Raw genomic sequence first — 26,523 nt, forward strand, 5'->3', positions numbered from 1 at the left:
ACGCAAGATTCGAACAGAAAAGGAGCGTCCCGCCCCCTCCGGATGAACCGGACCTGGTGGCATCAAGATTCATCGTCACTGAGGAAGACGTTAGAAGAGCCTTCCTGAAGATAAATCCAAGGAAGGCGACGGGCCCAGATGGCGTCCCGGGACGGGTTCTCCGAGCCTGTACAAGAGCTAGCTAGAGTGTTTGCTGACATCTTCAGCTGCTCCCTGCTTCAGTCTAAGATCCCCTCGCATTTTAAGAAGGCAACAATAATCTCAGTGCTGAAGAAAAGCAAGGTGGCATGCCTGAATGACTACCGACCTGTGGCTCTGACATCAATTGCTATGAAGTGCTTTGAGCGATTGGTTATGGCACACATCAACCATAACCTACCGGTCAACCTCGACGTTTTGCAATTCGTCTACCGGAGCAACAGGTCAACGGCAGATGCCATCTCTCTGGCACTACATTCCTCCTTAGAACACCTGGAGAATAAAGACTCATATGTAAGGCTCCTGTTCATTGACTACAGCTCTGCCTTTAATACCATCATTCCAAATAAACTGATTCCTAAGCTCCAGAACCCGGGTCTTAGCACTCAGATCTGCAGCTGGATCTTCAATTTCCTCACAGACAGGACCCAGACAGTAAAAATAGGGGACAAGCTCTCCTCTACAATCACTCTGAGCATCGGTGCCCCACAAGGCTGTGTACTCAGCCCCCTGCTGTACTCATTGTACACCCATGATTGTGTAGTCAAGTTTCCATCGAACTCAATATATGTTTGCTGATGACACCACAATTGTAGACCGTATCTTGGGTCGGAGTCGAAGTACAGAGAGGAAATTAAGAACCTGGTGGCATGGTTCAGCAAGACAAAAGAATTGGTTGTTGACTTCAGAAGGAGTCAGCGGACCGCACGACCCCATTTACATCGGTGGTGCACAGGTGGAACAGGTCAAAAGCTTTAAGTTCCTTGGTGTGAATATCACAAATGACCTGACCAGGTCTAACCAAGCAGAGTCCACTGCCAAGAAGGCCCACCAGCGCCTTTACTTCCTGAGAAAGCTGAAGAAATTTGGCCTGTCCCCTAAAACCCTCACTAATTTTTATAGGTACACCGTAGAAAGCATTATTCTAGGGTGCATCACAACCTGGTGTGGAAGTTGTCCTGTCCAAGACCGGAAAAAGCTGCAGAAGATAGTGAACATAGCCCAGCACATCACACAAACCAATCTTCCATCCTTGCACTCACTTTACACCGCACGCTGTTGGAGCAGTGCTGCCAGGATAATCAAGGACACGACCCACCCAGCTAACACACTTTTTGTCCCTCTTCCCTCCGGGAGAAGGTTCAGGAACTTGAGGATTCGTACGGCCAGATTTGGATACAGCTTCTTTCCAAATGTGATAAGACTGCTGAATGGATCCTGACCCAGATCTGGGCCATACCTTCCAAATATCCGGACCTAACTTGCACTACCTTACTTTCCCTTTTCTATTTTCTAATTATGATTTGTAATTTAAATTTTTTATTATATTTACTTAGATTTGTACTTCAGGGAGCACGAAGCACAGAATCAAATATCGCTGTGATGATTGTACACTCTAGTATCAATTGTTTGGTGACAATAAAGTAAAGTATTTAAGTATTGTACTGTATTGTAACTCCTATACGCAATGCTCTGATTTATAAAGGCCAACATACCAAAAGCTTTCTTCACCGCCCTATCCACATGAGAGCCCACCTTCAGGGAACTATGCACCATTATTCCTAGATCACTCTGTTCTATTGCATTCTTCAGTGCTCTACCATTTACCATGTATGTCCTATTTGGATTATTCCTACTAAAATGTAGCACCTCACACTTATCAGCATTAAACTGCATCTGCCATCTTTCCGCCCACTCTTCTAACTGGCCTAAATCTCTCTGCAAGCTTTGAAAACCTACTTCATTATCCACAACGCCACCTACCTTAGTATCATCTGCATACTTACTAATCCAATTTACCACCCCATCATCCAGATCATTACTGTAAATGACAAACAACATTGGGCTCAGTACAGATCCCTGAGGCACACCACTAGTCACCGTCCTCCAACCTGACAAACAGTTATCCACTACTATTACTCTGGCATCCACTACATTTCCTAATCAGACCCTGCCTATACAGATAATTATATATACCATCTCTAAGAATACTTTCCATTAATTTACCCACCACTGACGTCAATCTGATAGGCCTATAATTGCTAGGTTTACTCTTAGAACCCTTTTTAAACAATGGAACCACATGAGCAATACGCCAATCCTCCGGCACCATCCCCATTTCTAATGACAATTGAAATATTTCTGTCAGAGCCCCTGCTATTTCCACACTAACTTCCCTCAAGGTCCTAAGGAATATCCTGTCAGGACCCGGAGATTTATCCACTTCTATATTCCTTAAAAGCGCCAGTACTTCCTCCTTTTTAATCGTCATAGTTTCCATAACTTCCCTACTTTTTTCCCTTACCTTACACAATTCAATATCCTTCTCCTTAGCGAATACTGAAGAAAATAAATTGTTCAAAATCTCCCCCGTCTCTTTCGGCTCCACACATAGCTGTCTACTCTGATTCTCTAAGGGACCAATTTTATCCCTCACTATCCTTTTGCTATTAATATAACTGTAGAAACTCTTCGGATTTATTTTCACCTTACTTGCCAAAGCAACCTTGTATCTTCTTTTAGCTTTTCTAATTTCTTTCTTAAGATTCTTCTTACATTCTTTATATTCTTTGAGCACCTCATTTGGTTGGCAGACAGGAAGCAAACAGTGGGAGTAAATGGGACCTTTTCAGAATGGCAAGCAGTGACTAGTGGGGTACTGCAAGGCTCAGTGCTGGGACCCCAGTCGTTTACAATATATATTAATGATTTAGACGAGGGAATTAAATGCAGCATCTCTAAGTTTGCGGATGACACGAAGCTGGGCGGCGGTGTTAGCTGTGAGGAGGATGCTAAGAGGATGCAGGGTGACTTGGATAGGTTAGGTGAGTGGGCAAATGTATGGCAGATGCAATTTAATGTGGATAAATGTGAGGTTATCCACTTTGGTTGCAAGAACAGGAAAATAGATTATTATCTGAACGGTGGCCAATTAGGGAAAGGGGAGGTGCAACGAGACCTGGGTGTCATTGTACACCAGTCACTGAAGGTGGGCATACAGGTACAGCAGGCGGTGAAAAAGGCAAATGGTATGTTGGCATTCATAGCAAAAGGATTTGAGTACAGGAGCAGGGAGGTTCTACTTGTTCTACTGCAGTTGTACAAGACCTTGGTGAGACCGCACCTAGAATATTGTGTGCAGTTTTGGTCCAATAATCTGAGGAAAGACATTCTTGCCATAGAGGGAGTACAGAGAAGGTTCATCAGATTGATTCCTGGGATGGCAGGACTTTCATATGAAGAAAGACTGGATCGACTAGGCTCATACTCACTGGAATTTAGAAGATTGAGGGGGGATCTTATTGAAACGTATAAAATTCTAAAGGGATTGGACAGGCTAGATGCAGGAAGATTGTTTCCGATGTTGGGGAAGTCCAGAACGAGGGGTCACATTTTAAGGATAAAGGGGAAGCTTTTTAGGACCGAGATGAGGAAAAACTTCACACAGAGAGTGGTGAATCTGTGGAATTCTCTGCCACATGAAACAGTTGAGGCCAGTTCATTGGCTATATTTAAGAGGAAGTTAGATATGGCCCTTGTGGCTAAAGGGATCAGGGGGTATGGAGAGAAAGCAGGTACAGGGTTCTGAGTTGGATGATCAGCCATGATCATACTGAATGGCGGTGCAGGCTCGGGCCAAAGGGCCTACTCCTGCACCTATTTTCTATGTTTCTGTGTTTCTACTCCATGCTGCCTATATTTATTGTAGATATCTCTCTTTTTGCTAAACAAGTTTCCAATATCCCTTGAAAACCATGGCTCTCTCAAACTTTTAACCTTTCCTTTCAACCTAACAGGAACGTAAAGATTCTGTACCCTCAAAATTTCACCTTTAAATGACCTCCATTTCTCTATTACATCCTTCCCATAAAATAAATTGTCCCAATCCACTCCTTCCAAATCCTTTCACATCTCCTCAAAGTTAGCCTTTCTCCAATCAAAAATCTCAACCCTGGGTCCAGTCCTATCCTTCTCCATAATTATATTGAAACTAATGGCATTGTGATCACCGGACCCGAGGTGCTCCCCAACACATACCTCCAACACCTGACCTATTTCATTCCCTAACAGAAGATCCAACACTGCCCCTTCTCTACTTGGTACCTCTATGTATTGCTGCAAAAAACTATCCTGCACACATTTTACAAACTCCAAACCATTCAGCCCTTTTACAGAATGGGCTTCCCAGTCCATGTGTGGAAAATTAAAATCTCCCACAATCACAATCCTGTGCTTACTACCAATATCTGCTATCTGCTTGCAAATTTGCTCCTCCAATTCTTACTCCCCATTAGGTGGTCTACAATACACCCCTATAAGTGTTACTACACCTTTCCTATTCCTCAATTCCACCCAAGTAGTCTCCCTAGACGAGCCCTCTAATCTATCCTGCCAGAGCTGCGCTGTAATATTTTCTCAGACAAGCAACGCAACACCTCCCCCTCTTGTCTCTCCGATTCTATCACACCTGAAGCAACGAAATCCAGGAATATTTAGTTGCCAATCACACCCATCCTGCAACCATGTTTCACTAATAGCTACATCATCATATTTCCAGGTATCAATCCATGCTCTAAGCTCATTCACCTTTCTTACAATGCTCCTAGCATTAAAATAAATGTGTTTAAGAAATTCTCCACCTTTTCCTCTCTGTTTATCTCTAACAGTACAAAGAACTTCACTGTCTTCTCTTTCTTCCTTCTCCCATACATCTGTTCCTACACTCTGGTTCCCCTCCCCCCTTGTATCTAGTTTAAATCCACTGGAGCCTCTCTGGCAAACCTACCTGCAAGAATATTTGTCCCCCTCCAGTTCAGATGTAAACCGTCCTGCCGGAACAGGTCCCACCATCCCTGGAAAACTGCCCGATTATCTATAAATCTGAAGCCTCCCTCCTGCACCATGTCTTCAACCACGTATTGATCTGCACTACCTTACTATTTCTAAACCCACCTGCATGTGGCACTGGTAGCAATCCTGAGATTGCTATCCTGGAGGTCCTGTCCTTTAACTTGGCACATAGCTCCCTAAACTCACCTTTCAGGACCTCCTCACTCTTCCTACCCCCATCATTGGTCCCTACATGGACCACGACATCTGGCTGCTCACCCTCTCTCTTGAGAATACTGAGAACTCGATCTGAGATATCGCGGACCCTGGCACTAGGGAGGCAACAGACCATCCGGGATTCTCGATCTCTTCCACAGAACCTCTTATCTGCCCCCCTAACTATCGAATCCCCTTTCACTACTGCTGTCCTCTGTTCCCTCCTTCCCTTCTGAGCTGAGGGTCCAGTCTCGGTGTCAGAGATGCAATCACTGCAACTTGTCCCTGGTAGGTCGTCCCCACCAACGGTATCCAAAATGGTATACTTATTGTTGATGGGAACGGCCACAGGGGTGTCTGCTCCTGTAATTGTCCCCAATTACTGCCTCTCCAACGTCATTTTCCAGTGGTTCAATATACACTCTCGTTTCTCTTTTATACTTCATGTATCTGAAGAAACTTTTGGTATCCTCTTTAAATTTATTGCCCAGCTTTCTATCATATTTCATCTTTTCCTTCTGAATGACTTTTTTTTGTTGCCTTCTGTTGCTTTTTGAAAGCTTCCCAATCCTCTAACACCACAGTTTTTGCTCTATTTTATGTCCTCTCTTTGGCTTTTATGTTGGCTTTGACTTCTTTTATTAGCCATGATTGTGTCATCTTGCCTTTAGAATACTTCTTCATGTTTAGGATGTATGTATCCTCTGTCTTCTGAATTGCTTCCAGAAATTCCAGCTGTGCTGCTCTGCTGCCATCCTTGACTGTTTTTTTCCCAATCAGTTCTGGCCAACTCCTCTCTCATGCCTCTGTAATTTCCTTTACTCCACTGTAATACTGATACATCTGATTTTAGCTGCTTCTTTGCAAATTTCTGGGTGATTTTGATCTTACTATGATCACTTGGCCCTAAGGGTTCTTTTACCTTAAGCTGTCTAACTGATTCTGGTTCATTGCACAACACCCAATCCAGAATAGGTTGTCCCCTAGTGGGCTCAACTATGTGCTGCTCTAAAAAGCCATCTGGTAGGCATTCTAGAAATTCACCCTTTTGGGATCCAGCACCAACCTGATTTTCCCAATCTACTTGCATATTGGAATATTCCATGACTATTGTAACATTTCCCTTTTGGCAGGCATTTTCTATCTCCCGTTGTAATTTATAGCCCACTTCCTTACTATGTTTGGGGTCTGTCTACAACTCCCATCAGGGTCTTTTTACCCTTGCAGTTTCTTAGCTCCACCCACAATGATTCAACACCTTCTGACCCTATGTCATTTCTTTCTAATGATTTGATTTCTATTCAACAGAGCCATTCCACCACACTCTGCCTACCTGCCTGTCCTTTCGATGCAATGTGTATCCTTGGATGTTGAGCTCCCAGCTATAACCTTCTTTTAGCCATGATTCATTAATGCCCACATTAGGAGAATGAGCAAAGAAATGGCAGATGGAATACATTGTCAGGAAATGTATAATCATGCACTTTGGTAGAAGAAATGAAAGGACCATAGAAAAATCTACAGCACAATACAGGCCCTTCGGCCCACAAACTTGTGCCAAACATGTCCCTACCTTAGAAATTATTAGGCTTACCCATAGCCCTCTATTTTTCTAAGCTCCATGTACCTATCCAAAAGTCTCTTAAAAGACCCTATCGTATCCGCCTCTACCACTGTTACCGGCAGCCCATTCCACGCACTCACCGCTCTGAGTAAAAACTTAACCCTGACATCTCCTCTGTACCTACTCCCCAGCACCTTAAACCTGTGTCCTCTTGTGGCAACCATTTCAGCCCTGGGAAAGCCTCTCATCATCTTGTACCCCTCTATCAGGTCACCTCTCATCCTCCTTCGCTCCAAGGAGAAAAGGCCGAGTTCACTCAACCTATTCTCATGAGGTATGCTCCCCGATCCAGGCAACGTTCTTGTAAATCTCCTCTGCACCCTTTTTATGGCTTCCACATCCTTCCTGTAGTAAGGTGACCAGAACTGAGCACAGTACTCCAAGTGGGATTGACTATTTTCTAAAAGGAGAGAAAGTACAAAAAACAGAGGTGTAAAAGTGTTTGGGGGTCCTTGTGCAGGATTCCCTGAAGGTTAATTTCCAGTTAAGTCTGGTAAGGAAGGCAAATGCTATGTTAGCATTCATTTCAAGAGGATTAGAATATAAAAGCAAGGATGTAATGTTGAGACTTTATAAATAACTGGTGAGGCCTCACTTGGAGTATTGTGAGTAGATTTGATCCCCTTAGAAAGGATTTGCTGAAACTGGAGAGAGTTCAACGGAGGTTTACAAAAATGATTCCTGGATTAAATGGCTTGTCATACAAAGTGCATTTGATGGCTCTGGGCATGTATTCTCTAGAATTCAGAAGAATGAGGGGTGACCTCATTGAAACCTATCGAATGGTGAAAGACCTTGTGGAGAGGATGTGTCCTATGGTGGGAGAGTCTAAGACCAGAGGACACAGCCACAGAATAGAGGGGATGAGGAGGAATTTCTTTATCCAGAGAATGGTGAATCTGTGGAATTTGTTGCCATGGGCAGCTGTGGAGGCCAAGTTTTTAAGTATATTTAAGGTTGAGGTTGATAGTTTCCCAATTGGTCAGGTAATGAAGGGATATGGGGAGAAGGCAGGAGACTGGGGCTGAGAGGCAAATTGGATCAGCCATGATGAATTGGCAGAACAGACTCGATGGGCAAAATGGCCTTATTCTGCTTTTATATTTTATAAGACCATAAGACATAGGAGTAGAAATAGGCCATTCAGCCCATCGAGGCTGTTGCACCATTCTATCATGGCTGATTCCAGATCCCACACAACCCTATGCACCTGCCTTCTCACCATATCCTTTGATGCCTTGAACAATTGGGAAACTATCAACTTCTGCCTTAAATATACCTATAGATGTGGCCTCCACCAAAGTCTGTGGCAGAGCATTCCACAGATTCACTACTGTCCTTACCTCTGTTCTAAAAGCTTGCCCCTCAATTGTGAGGCTGTGCCCTCTAGTTTTAGAACAGTTTCTGCTTGAACCTATTCAGGGAAAGGCTGTCTTAGCCCCACCACCCTCTCCCCTCTGGTCTTCCTGTGCAAGCTCCACCTCTGCTTGTTATCAGCAGGCTGCTGCTGTGTTCACACTTGCACCAGTCTGTTTGCTTGAGTTCCTTGCATGCAGGGGTTGATGTGGAGCCTCCTCATTTCTTTACTTATTGACAAACTGGCGTGATGTGGGAGCAGATCCGTCTGTCTCTCTGCCTCGAACAGTTCCGCCTGGCGATGGGAGGCTCCCAGCTCTGCGTTCTTCTGATCCTCATTCCTTGGTCTATTTCAGGGTCCAGTAATGTCCACCAGACCCAGAGCCACTCGGTGACAGCGAGCAGCGAGCCCGCCCGTGGCATCGCTGTGGAAAAGTTTGACGTTGTGAAAAAGTGGGGGATCAACACCTACAAGGTGAGTGTGCAGGTCGGTCAGTGTACACAAGGTAATGGACAGATAATGTGGCCCTTCAGCCTGGACACTCCATACTGTCCCACTGAATGGTCACTGTGTACAGGGTAACAGACAGGTAACCTGGCTCTTCAGCCCAGGAACTCCATACTCCCTTCAGTGTGGGCGGGTTTGTTAGGGCTGTTGGGGAGGATTTAAACTAATTTGGCAGAGTGGTGGGAACTGAAGTGAAAGGACTCAGGATAGGACAGATGGTAAAAAAATAAAGATAGCATGCAGAGAGACTGTTAGGAAGGGCAGGCAGGTGATGGGACTTAGCTGCAGCCAACAGCTGAGTATCAAAACATTAGGGATGCAGAATCAGAAAGGTTAACAAATACGGTACTCAGGGTGTTGTATCTAAATGTGCGTGATGATCAGGTCATCACTGAATTGTGACTGAAGGATGGTTGTAGTTGGGAGCTGAATGTCCAAGGTTACACATTATATTGGAAGGATAGGATGGTAGGCAGAGGGGGTGGTGTGGCTGTACTGGTAAAGAATGGCATTAAATCAGTAGAAGGTTGTGATATAGGATTGGAACATGTTGAATTCTTGTGGGTTGAGTTAAGAAACTGCAAGGGTAAAAGGGCGTTGATGGCAACTATATACAGGCACCCCAACAGTGGCTGGGAGGTAGACCACAGATTACAACAGGAAATAGAAAGGGTGTGTCAAAAGGGCAATGTTATGGTAGTCATGGGAGATTTTAACATGCAGGTCGATTGGGAAAATCAGGTTGGAAATGGATCTCAAGAGAGTGAGTTTGTTGAATGCCTAAGAGATGCCCAAGAGTTTGTCATTGAGCCTACTAGGGGATCAGCTATACTGGATTGGGTGTTAAGTAATGAACTGGAAGCTTTTAGGGAGTTTAAGGTAAATGAACCCTTAGGAACCCTTTGATCACAGTATGATCAAGTTCAACTTGAAATTCGATAGGGAGAAAGTAAAGTCTGATGTAGCAATATTTCAGTGTAGTAAGGGAAATTAGTGGTATGAGAGAGGAGTTGGCCAAAGTAAATTGGAAGGAGCTGCGGGCAGGGATCTCAGCAGAGCAGCAATGGTGGGAGTTTCTGGGAAAAATGAGGAAGGTGCAGGACATATGTATTCCAAAAATGAAGAAATACTCAAATCATAAAATAGAACAACCATGGCTGACGAGGGAAGTCAAAGCTATTGTAAAAGCAAAAGAAAGGGCATACAACAAAGCAAAAATTAGTGGGAAGATAGAGGATTGGGAAGTTTTTAAAAACCGACAGAGAGCAACTAAAAATATCATTAGAAGGGAAAAGATGAAATATGAAAGCAAGCTAGCAAATAGTATCAAAGTGGACAGTGGAAGTTTTTTCAAGTATGTTTAAAAAAGGAGAGAAATGAGAGTGGACATAGACCACTAGAAAATGCAGGAGAAATACTAACAAGGGACAAAAAGATGGCTGATGAACTAAATGAGTATTTTGCATCAGTCTTCACTGTGGAAGACACTAGCAGTGTGCCAGATGTTGTAGTGTGTGAAGGAAGAGAAGTGGGTGCAGTTACTGATACAAGAGAGAAGGTGCTCAAAAAGCTAAAAGACCTAAAGGTACATCAGCCACCCGGACCAGAGGAACTGTACCCTAAGGTTTTGAAAGAAGTAGCATTAGAGATTACGGTGGCATTAGAAATTATCTTTCAAAAATCATTGGACTCTGGTATGGTGCCAGAGAACTGGAAAACTGCAAATGTCACCCCACTCTTTAAGAAAGGAGGAAGGCAGCAGAAAGGGAATTATAGACCAGTTAGCCAGACCTCAGTGGTTGGGAAGAAGTTAGAATCAATTACTAAGGATGAGGTGATGGAGTACTTGGTGACACAGGAGAAGATAGTACAAAGTCAGCATGGTTTCCTTCAGGGAAAATCCTGCCTGACAAACTTGTTGGAATTCTTTGAGGAGATTACAAGTAGGATAGAGAAAGGGGATGCAGTGGATGTTGTGTATTTGGACTTTCAAAAGGCCTTTGACGAGGTGCCACACATGAGGCTGCTTACTAAGTTAAGAGCCTATGGTATTACAGGAAAGTTACTAACATGGTTAGACCAATAGCTGAGTGGTAGGAGGCAGCGAGTAGGGATAAAAGGATCCTTTCCTAGTTGACTGCCAGTGACTAGTGGTGTTCCACAGGGGTCAGTGTTAGGACCACTTCTTTTTAAGCTGTATATCAGTGGTACAGGTGATGAAATAGATGGCTTTGTTCCCATGTTTGCAGATGATATGAAGATTGGTGGAGGGGCAGGTAGAGTTGAGGAAACAGGTAGGATGCAGTGACTTAGACAGATTAGGAGAAAGGGCAAGAAAGTGGCAAATGAAATACAATGTTGGAAAATACATGGTCTTGCACTTTGGTAGTAGAAATAAATATGTGGGCCATTTTCTAAATGGGGAAAAATCCAAAAATCTGAGATGCAAAGGGACTTGGGAGCCCTTGTGCAGAACACCTTAAAGGTTAACTTGCAGGCTGAGTTGGTGAGGAAGGGAAATGCCATGTTAGCATTCATTTCAAGAGGTCTAGAATACAAGAGCAAGGATGTGATGCTGAGGCTTTGTAAGGCAATGGTGAGGCCTCACCTTGAGTATTGTGAACAGTTTTGGGCTCCTTAACTTAGAAAAGATGCGCTGGCATTGGAGAGGGTCCAGAGGAGGTTCACAAGGATGATTCCAGAAATGAAAGGGTTATCATATGATGGCTCTGGGTCTGTACTCACTGGAATACAGATAAATGAGGGGGGAGCTCATTGAAATCATTTGAATGTTGAAAAGCTTAGACAGAGTAGATGTGGAAAGGATGTTTGCCATGGTGGGAGAGTCTAGGATAAGAGAGCACAACCTCAGGATAGAGAGGCGTCCTTTCAGAACAGAGATGAGGAGAAATTTCTTTAGCCAAAGGGTGGTGAATTTGTGGAATTTGTTGCCGCATGCAGCTGTGGAGGCCCGGTCATTGGGTGTATTTAAGACAGAGATTGATAGGTTCCTGATTGGACACAACATCAAAGGTTGTGGGAAGAAGGCTGAGTACTGGGATTGAGGAGGAGAGAAAAAGATCAGCCATGATTGAATGGCAGAGCAGACTCAATGGTGCAGATGGCCTAACTTTGCTCCTATGTCTTATGGTTTTATGGTCTATACTGTCCCACTCAACAGTCGATGTATACAGGGTTGCAGACAGGTAACCTGGCCCCTCAGCCTGGACACTCAAGCCTTCTTGTGATGGATCCACTCATTAGCAGGATCCTCAATCCTTCTCCCCTCTGAGCCGCTCCAGCTTCCCCTTAAATCCCTCTCCCTCAGCCAATCCTGTGAGCAAAATTTAGCCATAAGACATGGTATCAGCATTAGGCCATTTGTCCCATCATGTCTGCTCTGCCATTCCATCGTGTCTGATTTATTAATCCTCTCGACCCCATTCTCCTGCCTTCTCCCTGTAATCTTTGATGTCCTGTACAATCAACAACTTATTGACCACCACTTTACCCAATGACCTGGCCTGCACAGCCATCTGTGGCAATAAATTCCACAGATTCACCACTCTCTGGCTGAAGAAATTCCTCCTCATGTCTGTTCTAAAGGGACATCCTGCTATTCTGAGGCTGTGCCCTCTGGTTCTAGATTCACCCACTAATGTGGGAGGAAACCGGAGCACCTGGTTTGTGCAGGGGAAGGACTTATAAGCTCCTTTCAGAGGTCATTGGAATTGAACTCCAAGCTCTGATGCCCCAAGCTCTAATAACGTTGTGCTAACTGCTATGCTACCATGGTCTTGTCTCCCCTCCCATGGGGAAATGGGAAACAGAGTGAGCAGTAGGAGGGGGCTAGTCGAGGGGGGGGGGGGGGACATGAACAGGCTCAGTGTAGACTCTTGTGGGAAACCATTGACACCAAGAACAAACAGTCACCGAGCTCCTGACCCCTCACTCCCTTAAAGCTTCAGGATTGTTTAATGTCATTTTCAGTCCACAAGTGTGAAGGAGAACAAAATAATTGTTTCTCTGGATCCAATACAGAGGGTCGCTATAGCAAAAAAGACCTTGGACCAGAGGCCAACCTGGACATAGGAAGTTTTGAGAGGAGGGGACTCCAATCATATAACCATATAACATGTAACAATTACAGCACGGAAACAGGCCATCTCGGCCCTCTAGTCCATGCCGACGCTTACTCTCACCTAGTCCCACCTACCAGCACTAAGCCCATAACCCTCCATTCCTTTCCTGTCCATATACATATCCAATTTTACTTTAAATGACAATACCAAACCTGTCTCTACCACTTCTACTGGAAGCTCATTCCACACAGCTACCACTCTCTGAGTAAAGAAATTAGCCCTCGTTTTACCCCTAAACTTTTGCCCCCTAACTCTCAACTCACGTCCTCCTGTTTGAATCTCCCCTACTCTCAATGGAAAAAGCCTATCCACGTCAACTCTATCTATCCCCCTCATAATTTTAAATACCTCTATCAAGTCCCCACTCAACCTTCTATTCTCCAAAGAATAAAGACCTAACTTGTTCAACCTTTCTCTGTTACTTAGGTGCTGAAACCCAGGTAATATTCTAGTAAATCTTCTCTGTACTCTCTCTGTTTTGTTGACATCTTTCCTATAATTCGGTGACCAGAACTGTACACAATACTCCAAATTTGGCCTTACGAATGCCTTGTACAATTTTAACATTACATCCCAACTCCTATACTCAATGCTCTGATTTATAAAGGCCAGCATACCAAAAGCTTTCTTCACCACCCTATCCACCTTCAGGGAACTATGCACCATTATTCCTAGATCACTCTGTTCTACTGCATTCTTCAATGCCCTACCATTTACCATGTATGTCCTATTTGGATTATTCCCACCAAAATGTAGCACCTCTTATTAGCATTAAACTGCATCTGTCATCTTTCAGCCCACTCTTCTAACTGGCCTAAATCTCTCTGCAAGCTTTGAAAACCTACTTCATTATCCACAACGCCACCTATCATCTGCATACTTACTAATCCAATTTACCACCCCATCATCCAGATCATTAATGAAACCTTATGTAGTTTATCCCCTCTCTTAATACCCTGCACAGAATTAGAATCCCTAAGAACGATAGCAAGTGGTTCTAAAACCAAATTAAATAATAAAGGACTAAGAGGACAACCCTGACGGGTTCCTCTATATAATCTAAAATAAGGAGACTTTTGATTATTAGTTATAATCGCAGCCACTGGGGCTTGATAAATCAGTTTGATCCAGGAAATAAATCCCGGACCGAAATTAAACCTCTTCAAAACCTGAAACAAGTAAGGCCACTCCACCCTGTCAAAAGCTTTCTCTCATCCAGAGACACAAGACATTCAGATTCTTTAACTGAGGGGGAATAAATGATATTTAACAGTCTTCGAATATTAAAATGTGAGTACCTATTTTTAATAAATCCAGTTTGATCATTTGAGATAACAGTAGGCAATAATTCTCAAGTCTCTTGGCTAAAATCTTAGAGAGAATTTTAAATGTACATTCAGTGAGGAGATAGGTCTATAGGATGCACATTCTGTTAAATCTTTTCCTTTTTTAGGAATCAATGAAATTAATGCCTTATAAAAAGTTTTCAGAAGATTCACAGAGGATATAGAATCAGTGAAAGTTTGACAAAGATGTGGTATAAGCATTTCATTGAAAGTCTTATAAAATTCCACCGTATAACCATCTGGTCCCGGAGCTTTCCCTAATTGCATAAAGGATATAGCTTTAGCTATTTCCTCTTGTTTAACAGGTGCATCTAATATATTAATATCTTGAGTTGAAATTTTAGGTATATTTCATTTTTGAAAAATCTATTCATAATAAAAGCATTATCAGATAATTCAGATTTATAAAGATTGGAGTAAAAATCCATAAATATCTTATTAATTTCACAAGGATCTAACGTTTCAGTTCTATCTGGTCTACGTATTTTCAAAATCTGTCTTCTGACCATGCCTACCTTTAACTGACCAGCCAAAGGTTTACCTGACTTATCTCCATGTATATAAAATAAACTTTTAGATTTAAAAATTTGCTGTTCGATGGGAAAGGTCAGAAGCAAATCATACTGTGTTTGAAGATCAACCCTTTCCTCATATAGATCTTCAGTAGGTTTTACTGAATATGCTTTATCTATCTCTCTAATTTTATTAGTGAACACTGACAGTTCGGCTTTAGTTTTCTTTCTTAAAGCTGCTGAATATGAAATTATCTGTCCCCTAAGAAAAGATTTCATTGTATCCCATATAACCAAGTTTGACATTCCTTCAGTTGTATTAAATTCGAAAAATATAGAAATTTGCTCCTTAATAAAGCTAACAAAGGCTGGATCCTGTAACAATACGGGATTCAATCTCTACTGTGACATTTTCTACAAACTATCTGAGAGTTTCAGGGTTAATTTCAGAGGCGCGGTGATCCGACAACGCAATGACATCATACGCTCACTCAATAATGGAGTGTAGCAAGCATGTATCTAGAAAAAAGTAATCAATTCTAGAGTATTTATGATGAATGTGTGAAAAAAATGAAAAATCTTTGTCATTAGGGTGTTTATATCTCCAGATATTGACCAGGCCATATTCTAGTAGAAAAGAATTAATACAAGCTGCCGCTGTATTAGGAAGCAACAGATTGGTTGATGACCTGTCAATCGCCGGGTTCAGACAACAATTAAAGTCACCACCCATGATTAACTTATATTCATTCAGATTCGGTAGCTCAGAAAAAATCTTCTTAAAAAATTCAGGACTGTCTAAATTAGGTGCGTATACACACACCAAAGCTACCTTTTGATGGCATAGTAAACCACCAACAATTAAATATCTTCCAATCGAATCAGTAATAGTACTAAAATGTACAAAAGGAATTTTAGAGTTAACAAAAATAGATACCCCTCTAATATTATTAGTCGATAAAGAATGAAATAAAGGTTCTTTCCAAAATTTAAAAAACCGTTCCTCATCCTGTTTCCGTGCATGATTTTCTTGCGCAAAAATAATACCTGCATTGTGTTTTTAATTTCTTAAAAATCTTTTTATGCTTAATAGGATGATTCACACCATTCAGATTCCAAGAGATTATATTAATTTTATTAACTTCCATGTTTAAGATTTAATTTAAGGAACAGATGACTAGAAGGGATGACATAATTGAGAGAAAACGTCCATCAAAAGAACCACCCAATTGAGAAAAGAAACCTATTCTAATAGCCCTCCGCCCACAAAGCCTGAAAAATAGTGACCAATAGCCTGATCACATGCTAAGCTAATGACCCTTAACCCTGTCCTTTATTTTGCGGCTACGTATATTAAAATTAAAATATTCATCCCACCCAATTTAGCCATAATAAAAGAGACAAACAAATTTCAATTACTGCAATGTTATGTCTAACAATAATAAAAATGTAACTGGCAACGGCCAACTTAAATTCATCTAAAGTATATTAATCACATATTCAGAGAAGTAACTCCAAGCAAATAATATTATAACTGAAGTTCTTTCTTTCAAAAAAAACTTACGTCATACATAAAAAAAGATGAATTATATATATATCAAACATAAAACTATATTAATATTGAGGCAAGCGAAAGAATAGAAAAAGTAGTTCAAGCCAGGTCCTATACGGACCTCTATAATATGATTCTGTAAAGGTTTCCTACAAAGCAATTATGCATATATACTAATTATTAACAAATAAAGAGAAAAATTAAATCAGCCAAGTCCCATACGGACATTCAAAAAGCATAGAATAGACTTTGCTCAGGGCATCTATAAACATCTCATACATCAGAATGACCTATTCAGGTTACAATCGGCTTAACTTTGAGATTTTTAATATACTCCCATCCTTCCTCAGGGGAGTAGATACTCTGTGGCTGAGAATCAGCAGGGAAGATTATCAGCTGCACTGGATACCGAAGGGATGGATGGAGATTTTTCTTATACATTTCGCTCATGACTTCTTGGTATTTCCTTCTTTCGGCAAAAATCTCAGGAGGAAAATCTTCGACTATACTAATTTCTGTTGATTTAAAGATTATCTTTTGCTTTCTTCTGGCCTCTCTAAGTATGACTTCTTTGGTTGTATAATAATGCAAACAAAGTATGATTGGCCGGGGGTGTCATTCAGATGAATGCCGAAATCCTGGAATTCTGCGGACCCTATCAAGTAAAGGGCTTGCTTCAAGGGTCTCACTAAAAAGTGAGTACAGCATGTCTGAGAAGAACTTTAACAGGTCACCAGCTTCAGTATTTTCAGGCAATCTTAATATACGCAAATTCCTCCAATGTGATCTGCTGTCTAAGTCAATCATTTTTTTCTTCATTTTTGATAGTTCCAAGTAATTTCATTAATTTTCTTTTCCATCGAAGACATCTTCACTTCTTGTTCTTTACTAGTTTGTCTGAGTTGTTTGTGTTCGTTCTCAATTTGATGTGTAGTCTGCTAGAGCGTCTGAAATTGAAAGTCCAGATTCTTTAAAGATTCTTGGACATTAAAAATAGATTTTTCAAGCTTCCTGTTGGTATCCGTCAGCTTATCAATCTTAGTATTGAGCGATCCAAATTCAAACTTCATATCTTGTATTGAAGAGAATATGCCTGCTAAAGTAACAGGTTCCTCCGGTTTCTTTATTTGTTCAGTTTGTTCCATTTCAGGAAAAGTCTTGCCGCTTCTCAATTCAATACCAGATCGACTTCTGGCCATCGTAATTAAATCATAAATCCTTCAACAAAAGTAATAAATCATCAGACTTAAAAGGAGTCTGTTAGTGGGATGTAAAATATATTTTTAAAAAAGTGGAACCGCTATAAAGCACATCTCACTCCATGCACTGCAAAATGGAGTCTAAATCAGATGTATCAGTATTATAATGGAGTAAAGGGCATTACAGAAGCATGAGAGAGGAGTTGGCCAGAATTGACTGGAAAAGAACACTGGCAAGGATGACGGCAGAGCAGCAATGGCTGGAATTTCTGGAAGCAATTCGGAAGGCACAGGATTATACATCCCAAAGAGGAAGAAGTATTATAGACAATAGACAATAGGTGCAGGAGTAGGCCATTCGGCCCTTCTAGCCAGCACCGCCATTCACTGTGATCATGGCTGATCATACACAATCAGTACCCCGGTCCTGCCCTCTCCCCATATCTCTTGACCCAGCTATCTATAAGAGCTCTATCTAACTCTCTCTTGAATGCATCCAGAGACTTGGCCTCCACTGCCTTCTGGGGCAGAGCATTCCACATATCCAGCACTCTCTGGGTGAAAAAGTTTTTCCGCATCTCTGTTCTAAATGTCCTACCCCTTATTCTTAAACTGTGGCCTCTAGTTCTGGACTCACCCATCAGCAGGAACATGCTTCCTGCTTCCAGCATGTCCAATCCCTTAATAATCTTATATATCTCAATCAGATCTCCTCTCATTCTTCTAAATTGCAGAGTATACAAGCCCAGTCGCTCCAATCTTTCAACATATGACAGTCCCGCCATTCCGGGAATTAACCTTGTGAACCTACGCTGCACTCCCTCAATAGCAAGAATGTCCTTCCTCAAATTTGGAGTCCAAAACTGCACACAATACTCCAGGTGGGGTCTCACCAGGGCCCTGTACAGCTGCAGAAGGACCTCTTTACTCCTATACTCAATTCCTCTTGTTATAAAGGCCAGCATGCCATTAGCTTTCTTCACTGCCTGCTGTACCTGCATGCTTGCTTTCATTGACTGATGTACAAGAACACCTAGATCTCGTTGTACTTCCCCTTTTCCTAACGACTCCATTTAGATAGTAATCTGCCTTCCTGTTCTTGCCATCAAAGTGGATAACCCCACATTTATCCACATTAAACTGCATCTGCCATACATTTGCCCACTCACCCAACTTGTCCAAGTCACCCTGCATTCTCATAACATCTTCCTGACATTTCACACTGCCTCCCAGCTTTGTGTCATCAGCAAATTTGCTAATGTTACTTTTAATCCTTTCATCTAAATCATTAATGTATATTGTAAACAGCTGCGGTCCCAGCACCGAACCTTGCAGTACCTCACTGGTCACAGCCTGCCATTTCGAAAGGGACCCGTTAATCGCTACTCTTTGTTTCCTTTCAGCCAGCCAATTTTCAATCCATGTCAGTACTCTACCCCCAATACCATGTGCCCTAATTTTGCCCACTAATCTCCTATGTGGGACCTTATCAAAAGCTTTCTGGAAGTCCAGGTACACTACATCCACTGGATCTCCCTTGTCCATTTTCATAGTTACATCCTCAAAAAACTCCAGAAGATTAGTCAAGCATGATTTTCCCTTCATAAATCCATGCTGACTCGGACTGATCCTTCTACTGCTATCCAAATGTGTCGTAATTTCATCTTTTATAATTGACTCCAGCATCTTTCCCACCACTGACGTCAGGCTAACTGGTCTATAATTCCCTGTTTTCTCTCTCCCTCCTTTCTTGAAAAGTGGGACAACATTAGCCACCCTCCAATCAGCAGGAACTGTTCTTGAATCTATAGAACATTGGAAAATGATTACCAATGCATCCACGATTTCTAGAGCCATCTCTTTAAGTACCCTGGGATGCAGACCATCAGGTCCCGGGGACTTACCAGCCTTCAGACTCAACAGTCTATCCAACACCGTTTCTTGCCTAATATAAATTTCCTTCAGTTTATCCTTTACCCTAGTTCCTTTGACCACTATTACATCTGGGAGATTGTTTGTGTCTTCCCTAGTGAAGACAGATCCAAAGTACTTGTTCAACTCATCTGCCATTTCCTTGTTCCCCATAATAAATTCACCCGTTTCTGTCTTTAATGGTCCAATTTTGGTCTTAACTATTTTTTTGCTATTCACATACCTAAAGAAGCTTTTACTATCCTCCTTTATATTCTTGGCTAGTTTACCTTCGTACCTCATTTTTTCTTGACGTATTGCCTTTTTTGTTATCTTCTGTTACTCTTTAAAAGTTTCCTAGTCCTCTGGTTTCCCGCTCATCTTTGCTATGTTATACTTCTTCTTATTTATTTTTATACTGCCCTTTACTTCCCTCGTCAGTCACGGCCGCCCTTTACTCCCCTTAGGGACTTTCTTCCTCTTTGGAATGAACTGATCCTGCACCTTCTGCATTATTCCCAGAAATACCTGCCATTGTTGTTCCACTGTCTTCCCTGCTAGGGTATTGTTCCATTGAACTTTGGCCAGCTCCTCCCTCATAGCTCCATAGTTCCCTTTGTTCATCTGTAATACCGACACATCCGATTTTCCCTTGTCCTTCTCAAATTGTAGTTTAAAACATATCATATTATGGTCACTATCTCCTAATGGTTCCTTTACCTCCAGGTCCCTGATCAAATCCGGTATTCTAAAGGAAGTGTGACACAACCATGGCTAATGAAAGAAGTCAAAGCCAACATAAAAACTAAAGAGAGGGCATATAATAAAGCAAAAATTTGTGCAAGTTATATGATTGAGAAGCTTTTGAAAAGCAATAGAAGGCAACTAAAGTCATTAAGAAGGTAAAGATGGAATACGGAAGTAAGCTAGTCAATAATAGTAAAGAGGATACCAAAAGTTTCTTCAGATATGGTAACATATAAAAAAGAGGCGAAGGTGAATATTGGACTCCTGTAAAACAATGCTGTTTAGGTAGTAACGGGGACAAGGAAATGATTAAGTATTTTGCGTCACTCTTCACTGTGCAAGACACTAGCAGTATGGTGATTGTCCCAGCTGTCAATAGGTTTCAATAGGTACATTTAATGTCAGGGAAATGTATACAATATACATTTCACAAACATACAAAAAAAAGATGAGTGCCCCAAACAATGAATGACAGTTAAATGTTAGAACCCCAAAGCTTCCCCCTAGCTGCCCTCCCTCCCATGTGTAAGCAGCAGCAAAGCAATGATCCCCCCACCAGCAAAAAGCATCTGCACCCACCACTGAGTGCTCAAGTATGCAGCAAAGCATCAGTAAAGTCACAAACTTTCAGTACCCCAAAGACTTCTCGTTCACCTGGTAATTCAGTATACCTCAATATCTCTCTGTCTCTCTCCCTAATAAGGGAAAAAGAGGTATCCCCGTTTCACAGCAAAAGGGAGACATTAACAAAACAACTCGCTGATTTATGGTGTGAAAAGTCTATTGCCTAGTTTTTTTCCGAGCTCTGTGCCCCAAGAATTCGGGGCTCTGGATACACAGTCAGCAGCCAGCTCGCTGCTGTCGATCTTCTGTGTACTCCCACAACACTTCAGGTGGCAGCACCGGCCTCGAATCCTCCTGCCTCCAGAGCCATGAAAATCTGGCACCCTGAAAATGCACTAGTCTTCCAGGCCGTGTCCTTGGCATATTGAAAAGTGGCTGATCGTGAGGCCCTGAGAACAGGCCCCATTTCTGTAAAGAACCGAAGTCAGCGTATAACTCCAGGTCAGGGTCTTCAAAAGAATCCTGAAAAGGAAAAAATGAGATACTAAAGATGGAAATAGAGCTGTTTCTGAAGATGCAAGTAAGGGAGTCGCAGTTGGGCGCCATCATCGTAAGCTCCACCCCTCAAGGGTCATGTTAGGGGTCATGTGTGGTTACCATTACTAGGGAGAAGGTTCTGGAGAATGTGATTGCTTCATGGGGCCCAGAGCTTAATTCAAATTCAATTTCATGTTTATTGTCATCTGACCATATAACCAAATGAAATAACGTTCCTGCAGCCCATGGTGCACCTACAAAACATATATCACACACAGCACATAAAACAAAATATTACCACAGATAAGTTAATAAAATATAATTCAAAGTGCTTGTAATGCACAGTACAGTTAAATAGCTAAACACACAAAATGCTGGAGAATCTCAACAGGTCAGGTGGAATCTATGAAATTGAATTTATAGTTGACATTTTGACCTGAGACCCTTTAGGACTGAGCAAAATAGTAAACAGCTTGCAGGTTGCTGTGCTGTGTGGGTGGCATTGATTCTTTGCTCTACTGATGATGCCGCTTGCTCTCCCACTCTTTCCCCCCCCCACAGTGCACCAAACAGCTGATCTCGGAGCGTTTCGGACGGGGCTCTCGTACTGTCGACCTGGAGCTGGAAGCACAGATTGAGGTGCTCAGGGACACCAAGCGCAAGTATGAGAATGTGCTGCGTCTGTCGCGTGCCCTCACCACTCACTTTTACAGCCTTGTGCAGACCCAGCGAGCCCTGGGAGAGGCTTTTTCTGACCTCAGCCAGAAATCCCCGGAGCTGCAGGTAAACGAGTAGGGCTTGCATTTTGTGGGCAAGGGTGCCAGGTGCGGAGGGAGGCGGGAATGTGGGAGAGCAGAGGGGAAACTGGGGTGTGGTACAGAGAGAGGAGAGAGGCAGGGGTGAGCAAGGGAACAGTGAGTGCAGGGAGGGGCTGGGACATACAATCAGTCTGTATACACACACACACATACATACACACTATCTTATGTATTTATATTTATTCAGTGCTTTATCTTATTGTGGTTTTTTGTGTTGCATTGGATCTGGAGTAACAATTCTTCTCCTGTTGCTCCCACATTCCCCCATAGGGGTGTGGCCGTGCCACTATAGCATAGGGGTTAACACAATGCTATTACAGCATGGGGTATCAGAGTTCAATTCAGGCATCATCAGTAAGTAGATTGTGTGCCCTTCCCGTGTTCGCGTAGGTGTCCTCCAGGTGCTCCGGTTTCCACCCACATTAGTAGGTGAATCTAGAACCAGAGGGCACAGCCTCAGAATAGAAGAATGTCTCTTTAGAACAGATATAAGAAGGAATTTCCTTAGCCAGAGGGTGGTGAATCTGTGGAATTCATTTGCATGGACAGTTGTGGAGGCCAAGTCCTTGGGTATATTTAAAGTGGAGGTTGATAGGTTTGTGATTAGTCAGGGCACCAAAGGTTATGGGGAAAAGGCAGGAGAATGAGGTTGAGAGGGATAATAATCAGCTATGATGGAATGGCGGAGCAGACTCAATGGGCCAAATTTTGCTCCTATGTCTTATAGTCTTATTCCAAAAACCTACCAGTTTAGAGGTTAATTGGTCATTGTAAATTGCCCTGTGATTACGCCAGTGTTAAATACGTGGGATGCTGGGTGATGAAGATTGTTTGGCCGGAAGGGCCTGTTTCATGCTGTTTCTCTAAATAAATAAATGTTGTGTGTGCCCCCACCCCATCCCTCCAGGAGGAGTTTGGATACAACGCTGAGACTCAGAAACTACTCTGCAAGAATGGGGAGACACTACTTGGTGCTGTCAATTTCTTTGTGTCCAGTATCAACACCCTTGTCAACAAAACCATGGAGGATACTCTGCTCACAATCAAACTCTTCGAGAATGCCAGGTCTGTCTGGGGTATACCCTTCTCAGGGTGTAGGGCAGGTTGTCCTTGGGTTAATCACACTTGCTTCAGTTGTGGCTGTTCAGATAGCAATGATGAAGAAAGTTAAGAATTTGAATAGAAGAAAGTGAGACTATATGTAGAACAAAAGGTGGAACATTATAGCACAGGAACACAGTCAGCCCGCAATGCTCTGACAAAGAAATCAAATGTCCAACTAAATCTTATCTCCCCTACCTACACAATGTTTATATCCCTCCATTCCCTGCACATCATGTGCCCATCTAAAAGCTTCTTAAACACCTATAAGACAATAAGAAATAGAAGCAGAATTAGTCCATTCGGCCCATCAAGTCTGCTCCGCCATTCTATCATAGCCATTCACACAGACCAATTGAGTATTTATCAATCTCCATCTTAAATATGCCCAATGACTTGGCCTCCACAGCCGCCTGTGGTAACGAATTCCACAGATTCGCCATCCTCTGGCTATAGAAACTCCTCCTTATCTCTGTTACAAATGGGCATCCCTCTGTTCTAGGCTGTGCCCTCTGGTATTAGCCTCCTCCACTATTGGATACATACCCTCTATATTCATTCTATCTAGGCCTTTCATATTCAGTAGGTTTCAATGAGACTCCTCCTTCCCTCACCCCCCCCCCCCCGCCCTTTCCTCTCACCTCTACTGGTTTGCCTCTACCAACACCTCAGGCAGGGCATTTCCAGCACCCACCACTCTCTGTAAAAGTAAATTGCCCCGCACTTCTCCTTTGAACTTTCCCCCTCTCACCTGGTATTAGACATCTCCACCCAGGGATAAAGATATTGACTGTTCACTCTAGCTATGCCTTCCTTAGCCTCCATTAGGTCTCCCCCCAGCCTCTGCTCCTCCAGAGAAAACTTGTCTGTCCAACCTTTCCTAATGGCATGTGCTGTCTTATCCAGGAAGCATCCTGGTAAACCTGTTATGCACCCTTTCCAAAGTCTCGACATCCTTCCTATAATGGGGCAACTGGAACTGTATGCAACACTCCAGATAGTAGAGTTCTAAAAATCTGCAACATAACTTCTTGACTTTTGAACTAAGTTCCTTGACTAATAAAAGCAAGCATGGCATATGTCTTCTTAACCACTCTATCAACCTGTGTGCCCACTTTCTGGGAGCTATGAACTAGGACACCCAAGATCCCTCTGCTCATCAACACTATTAAGGGTCTTGTCTCGACAGTATACTGTCTCTTTACATTTGATCTCCTACAGTACAACACTTCACATTTAGCTGGGTTAAACTCCAGCTGTCAATTCTCCTTCCATATCTGCAACTAGATTTTAGTAAGGCATTTAATAAGGTTTCCCATGATAATCTTCATACAGAAAGTCAGGAGGCATGGGATCCAGGGAAACATGGCTTTGTAGATATAGAATTGACTTGCCTATAGAATGCTGAGGGTTGTTGATGGAGCATATTCTGCCAGGACGTTGGATGACCAATGGTGTTTCACAAGGATCTGTTCTGCAACCTCTACTCTTTGTGATGCTTATAATTGACTTGGATGAGGAAGTGCAAAGGTGTATTACAATTTCTACATGGAGGACTTTGAGGAGAGGGTTCTGAGTTAATCGCCCTTATGCCACAAATGCTTCTTCAGATACGTTGAAGACACTTTTGTTGTGTGGCCTCACGGACTTCAGTCACTCCCAACGGTTCCCTGACCATCTGAACAGCATACATCTAAACATTCAACTTACAGTAGAGTTGGAGAAGAATGGTTGCCTCCCATTCCTGGACATTCTAATACAATGGAAACCAGACAGTAGCCTCGGACATGGCATTTATTGGAAACTCATTCACATGGACTTTTACTTCAACAATAACGGCCCCCATCACACCTCCCAATGTAGAGTGGTTCTCCTTACTTTGATGGTGCAAAAACTATTTCGGACCAGAGAGTCTCCCGGAGGAAATAAGACGGTTACACATGATGTTTCTACAGAATGGCTACAAGGTGAAAGAAACCAAGTGGCCCTTAAAAGGGTCGATGGAAAAACCAGGAAACCTAACAATGAAGAGGAACCCATCCCTACCCCTGTCTCCCCCTATGTTTTCATGGCTTCTGGAAGGATTGTCAGGATCCTGAAGAAATAACCAGATTAGTATCATCCACAAACATGTAAGGATGCTCAAATCACAGTTTATGCAGATCAAAGATGACCTGGTTTACAGGATACCATGAATGCGGAGTGGCATATATCAGCCAGACAGGATGCATGGGGGAAACCCGCAATCAGGAGATGTATCTGTTTGGGTTACCTGGAGAAATCGTTGGTAGCAGAACATTGCATTCATAGTGGCCGTAGGATTGACTTTGGTGCAAAACTACTGTGCCGTGCCAGTGGCTTTCGGGACCGCCTGGTAAAGGAAGCCATTGAAATAAAACTAGAGGAAAAGAATTTTAACAAAGATGAAGGTCTCACTCTGTTCTACCAGTCTGTTTTTGCTAGTATAATATTCTACGTGGCAGTGTGTTGAGGGAATGGCATCAACATAGGTGATGCCTACAGGCTCAATAAACCGATTAGAAAGGCTGGCTGTTATTGGAGTCAAGTTGGGCCCTGGATGCTGTGGTAGAACAATGGACCCTGTGGAAAATCCTGGCAATTCTGGACAATGTTTCTCACCCTCTACACACCACCTTGGCTGAACAGAAGAGCACTTTTAGTAATAAACAAAGACAACTGTGCTGCTGCAAAGAGCCCTATATGAGGTCATTCTTACCCTCAGCCAGTAGGCTCTATAATGAGTCAACTTATAGCCAGGGAAGTGATGACCCCCCCCCCTCCCCCATGTTAGACTATTTGAGGTAACTTTTATTTTATTCTTTCTTACTTCTAATATTTGTATATCTATACACTTGTAACACTACTGTGACACTGTAATTTCCTTTGGGATCAATAAAGTATCTATCTATCAGTCAAAGTAAGAACTGAAATTCAATTGAAAATAAGGTTGGAGAGTCGAAACCTGATTGGATGAGAACTAACTAATCAGGAGGGACAACTACGGTGGTATAATAACCATTGGGTTAGACAAACACGGGCATTATACCTGATGAAGATGGCATAGTTTGTCATCAAAGCGTTGATTATAATCGATGCCTGTACTCAGCTGGTAGCCCGAGAAAGAGTTTATTTGTCATATAGGCTGGGGCAGCACTAGATCCTTTTTCAGTAGGTTACAAAGTTTCCAGATAACACAGAGGTTGATGGAGTTGTGGATAGTGCAGAAGATTGTCATAGGTTGCAGTGGGTTATTGTGAAGATGCAGAGGTGAACTGAGATGTGGCAGATGAGTGTAATCAGGAGTGCACTTTGGAAGGTGGAACCTGAATACAGGGTTAGAG

The 26,523-nt window shown here is 42.5% G+C and overlaps 1 protein-coding gene across 11 annotated transcripts in view; it reads left to right on the plus strand.

Moving 5' to 3' along the window:
- LOC140727138 (arfaptin-2-like) overlaps window positions 1-26,523 on the plus strand; it is a 142,256-nt gene that overhangs the window by 65,850 nt on the left and 49,883 nt on the right. For all 11 annotated transcript variants that reach the window (XM_073044434.1, XM_073044433.1, XM_073044444.1 and 8 more), the window contains 3 exons: window positions 8,581-8,699; window positions 21,804-22,025; window positions 22,968-23,125. In XM_073044434.1, the coding sequence (XP_072900535.1) occupies window positions 8,581-8,699; window positions 21,804-22,025; window positions 22,968-23,125 (499 nt within the window). The remainder of the gene's footprint in view (window positions 1-8,580; window positions 8,700-21,803; window positions 22,026-22,967; window positions 23,126-26,523) is intronic.

Source organism: Hemitrygon akajei, chromosome 4 (assembly GCF_048418815.1).
Source record: "Hemitrygon akajei chromosome 4, sHemAka1.3, whole genome shotgun sequence".
Lineage (NCBI taxonomy): Eukaryota > Metazoa > Chordata > Chondrichthyes > Myliobatiformes > Dasyatidae > Hemitrygon > Hemitrygon akajei.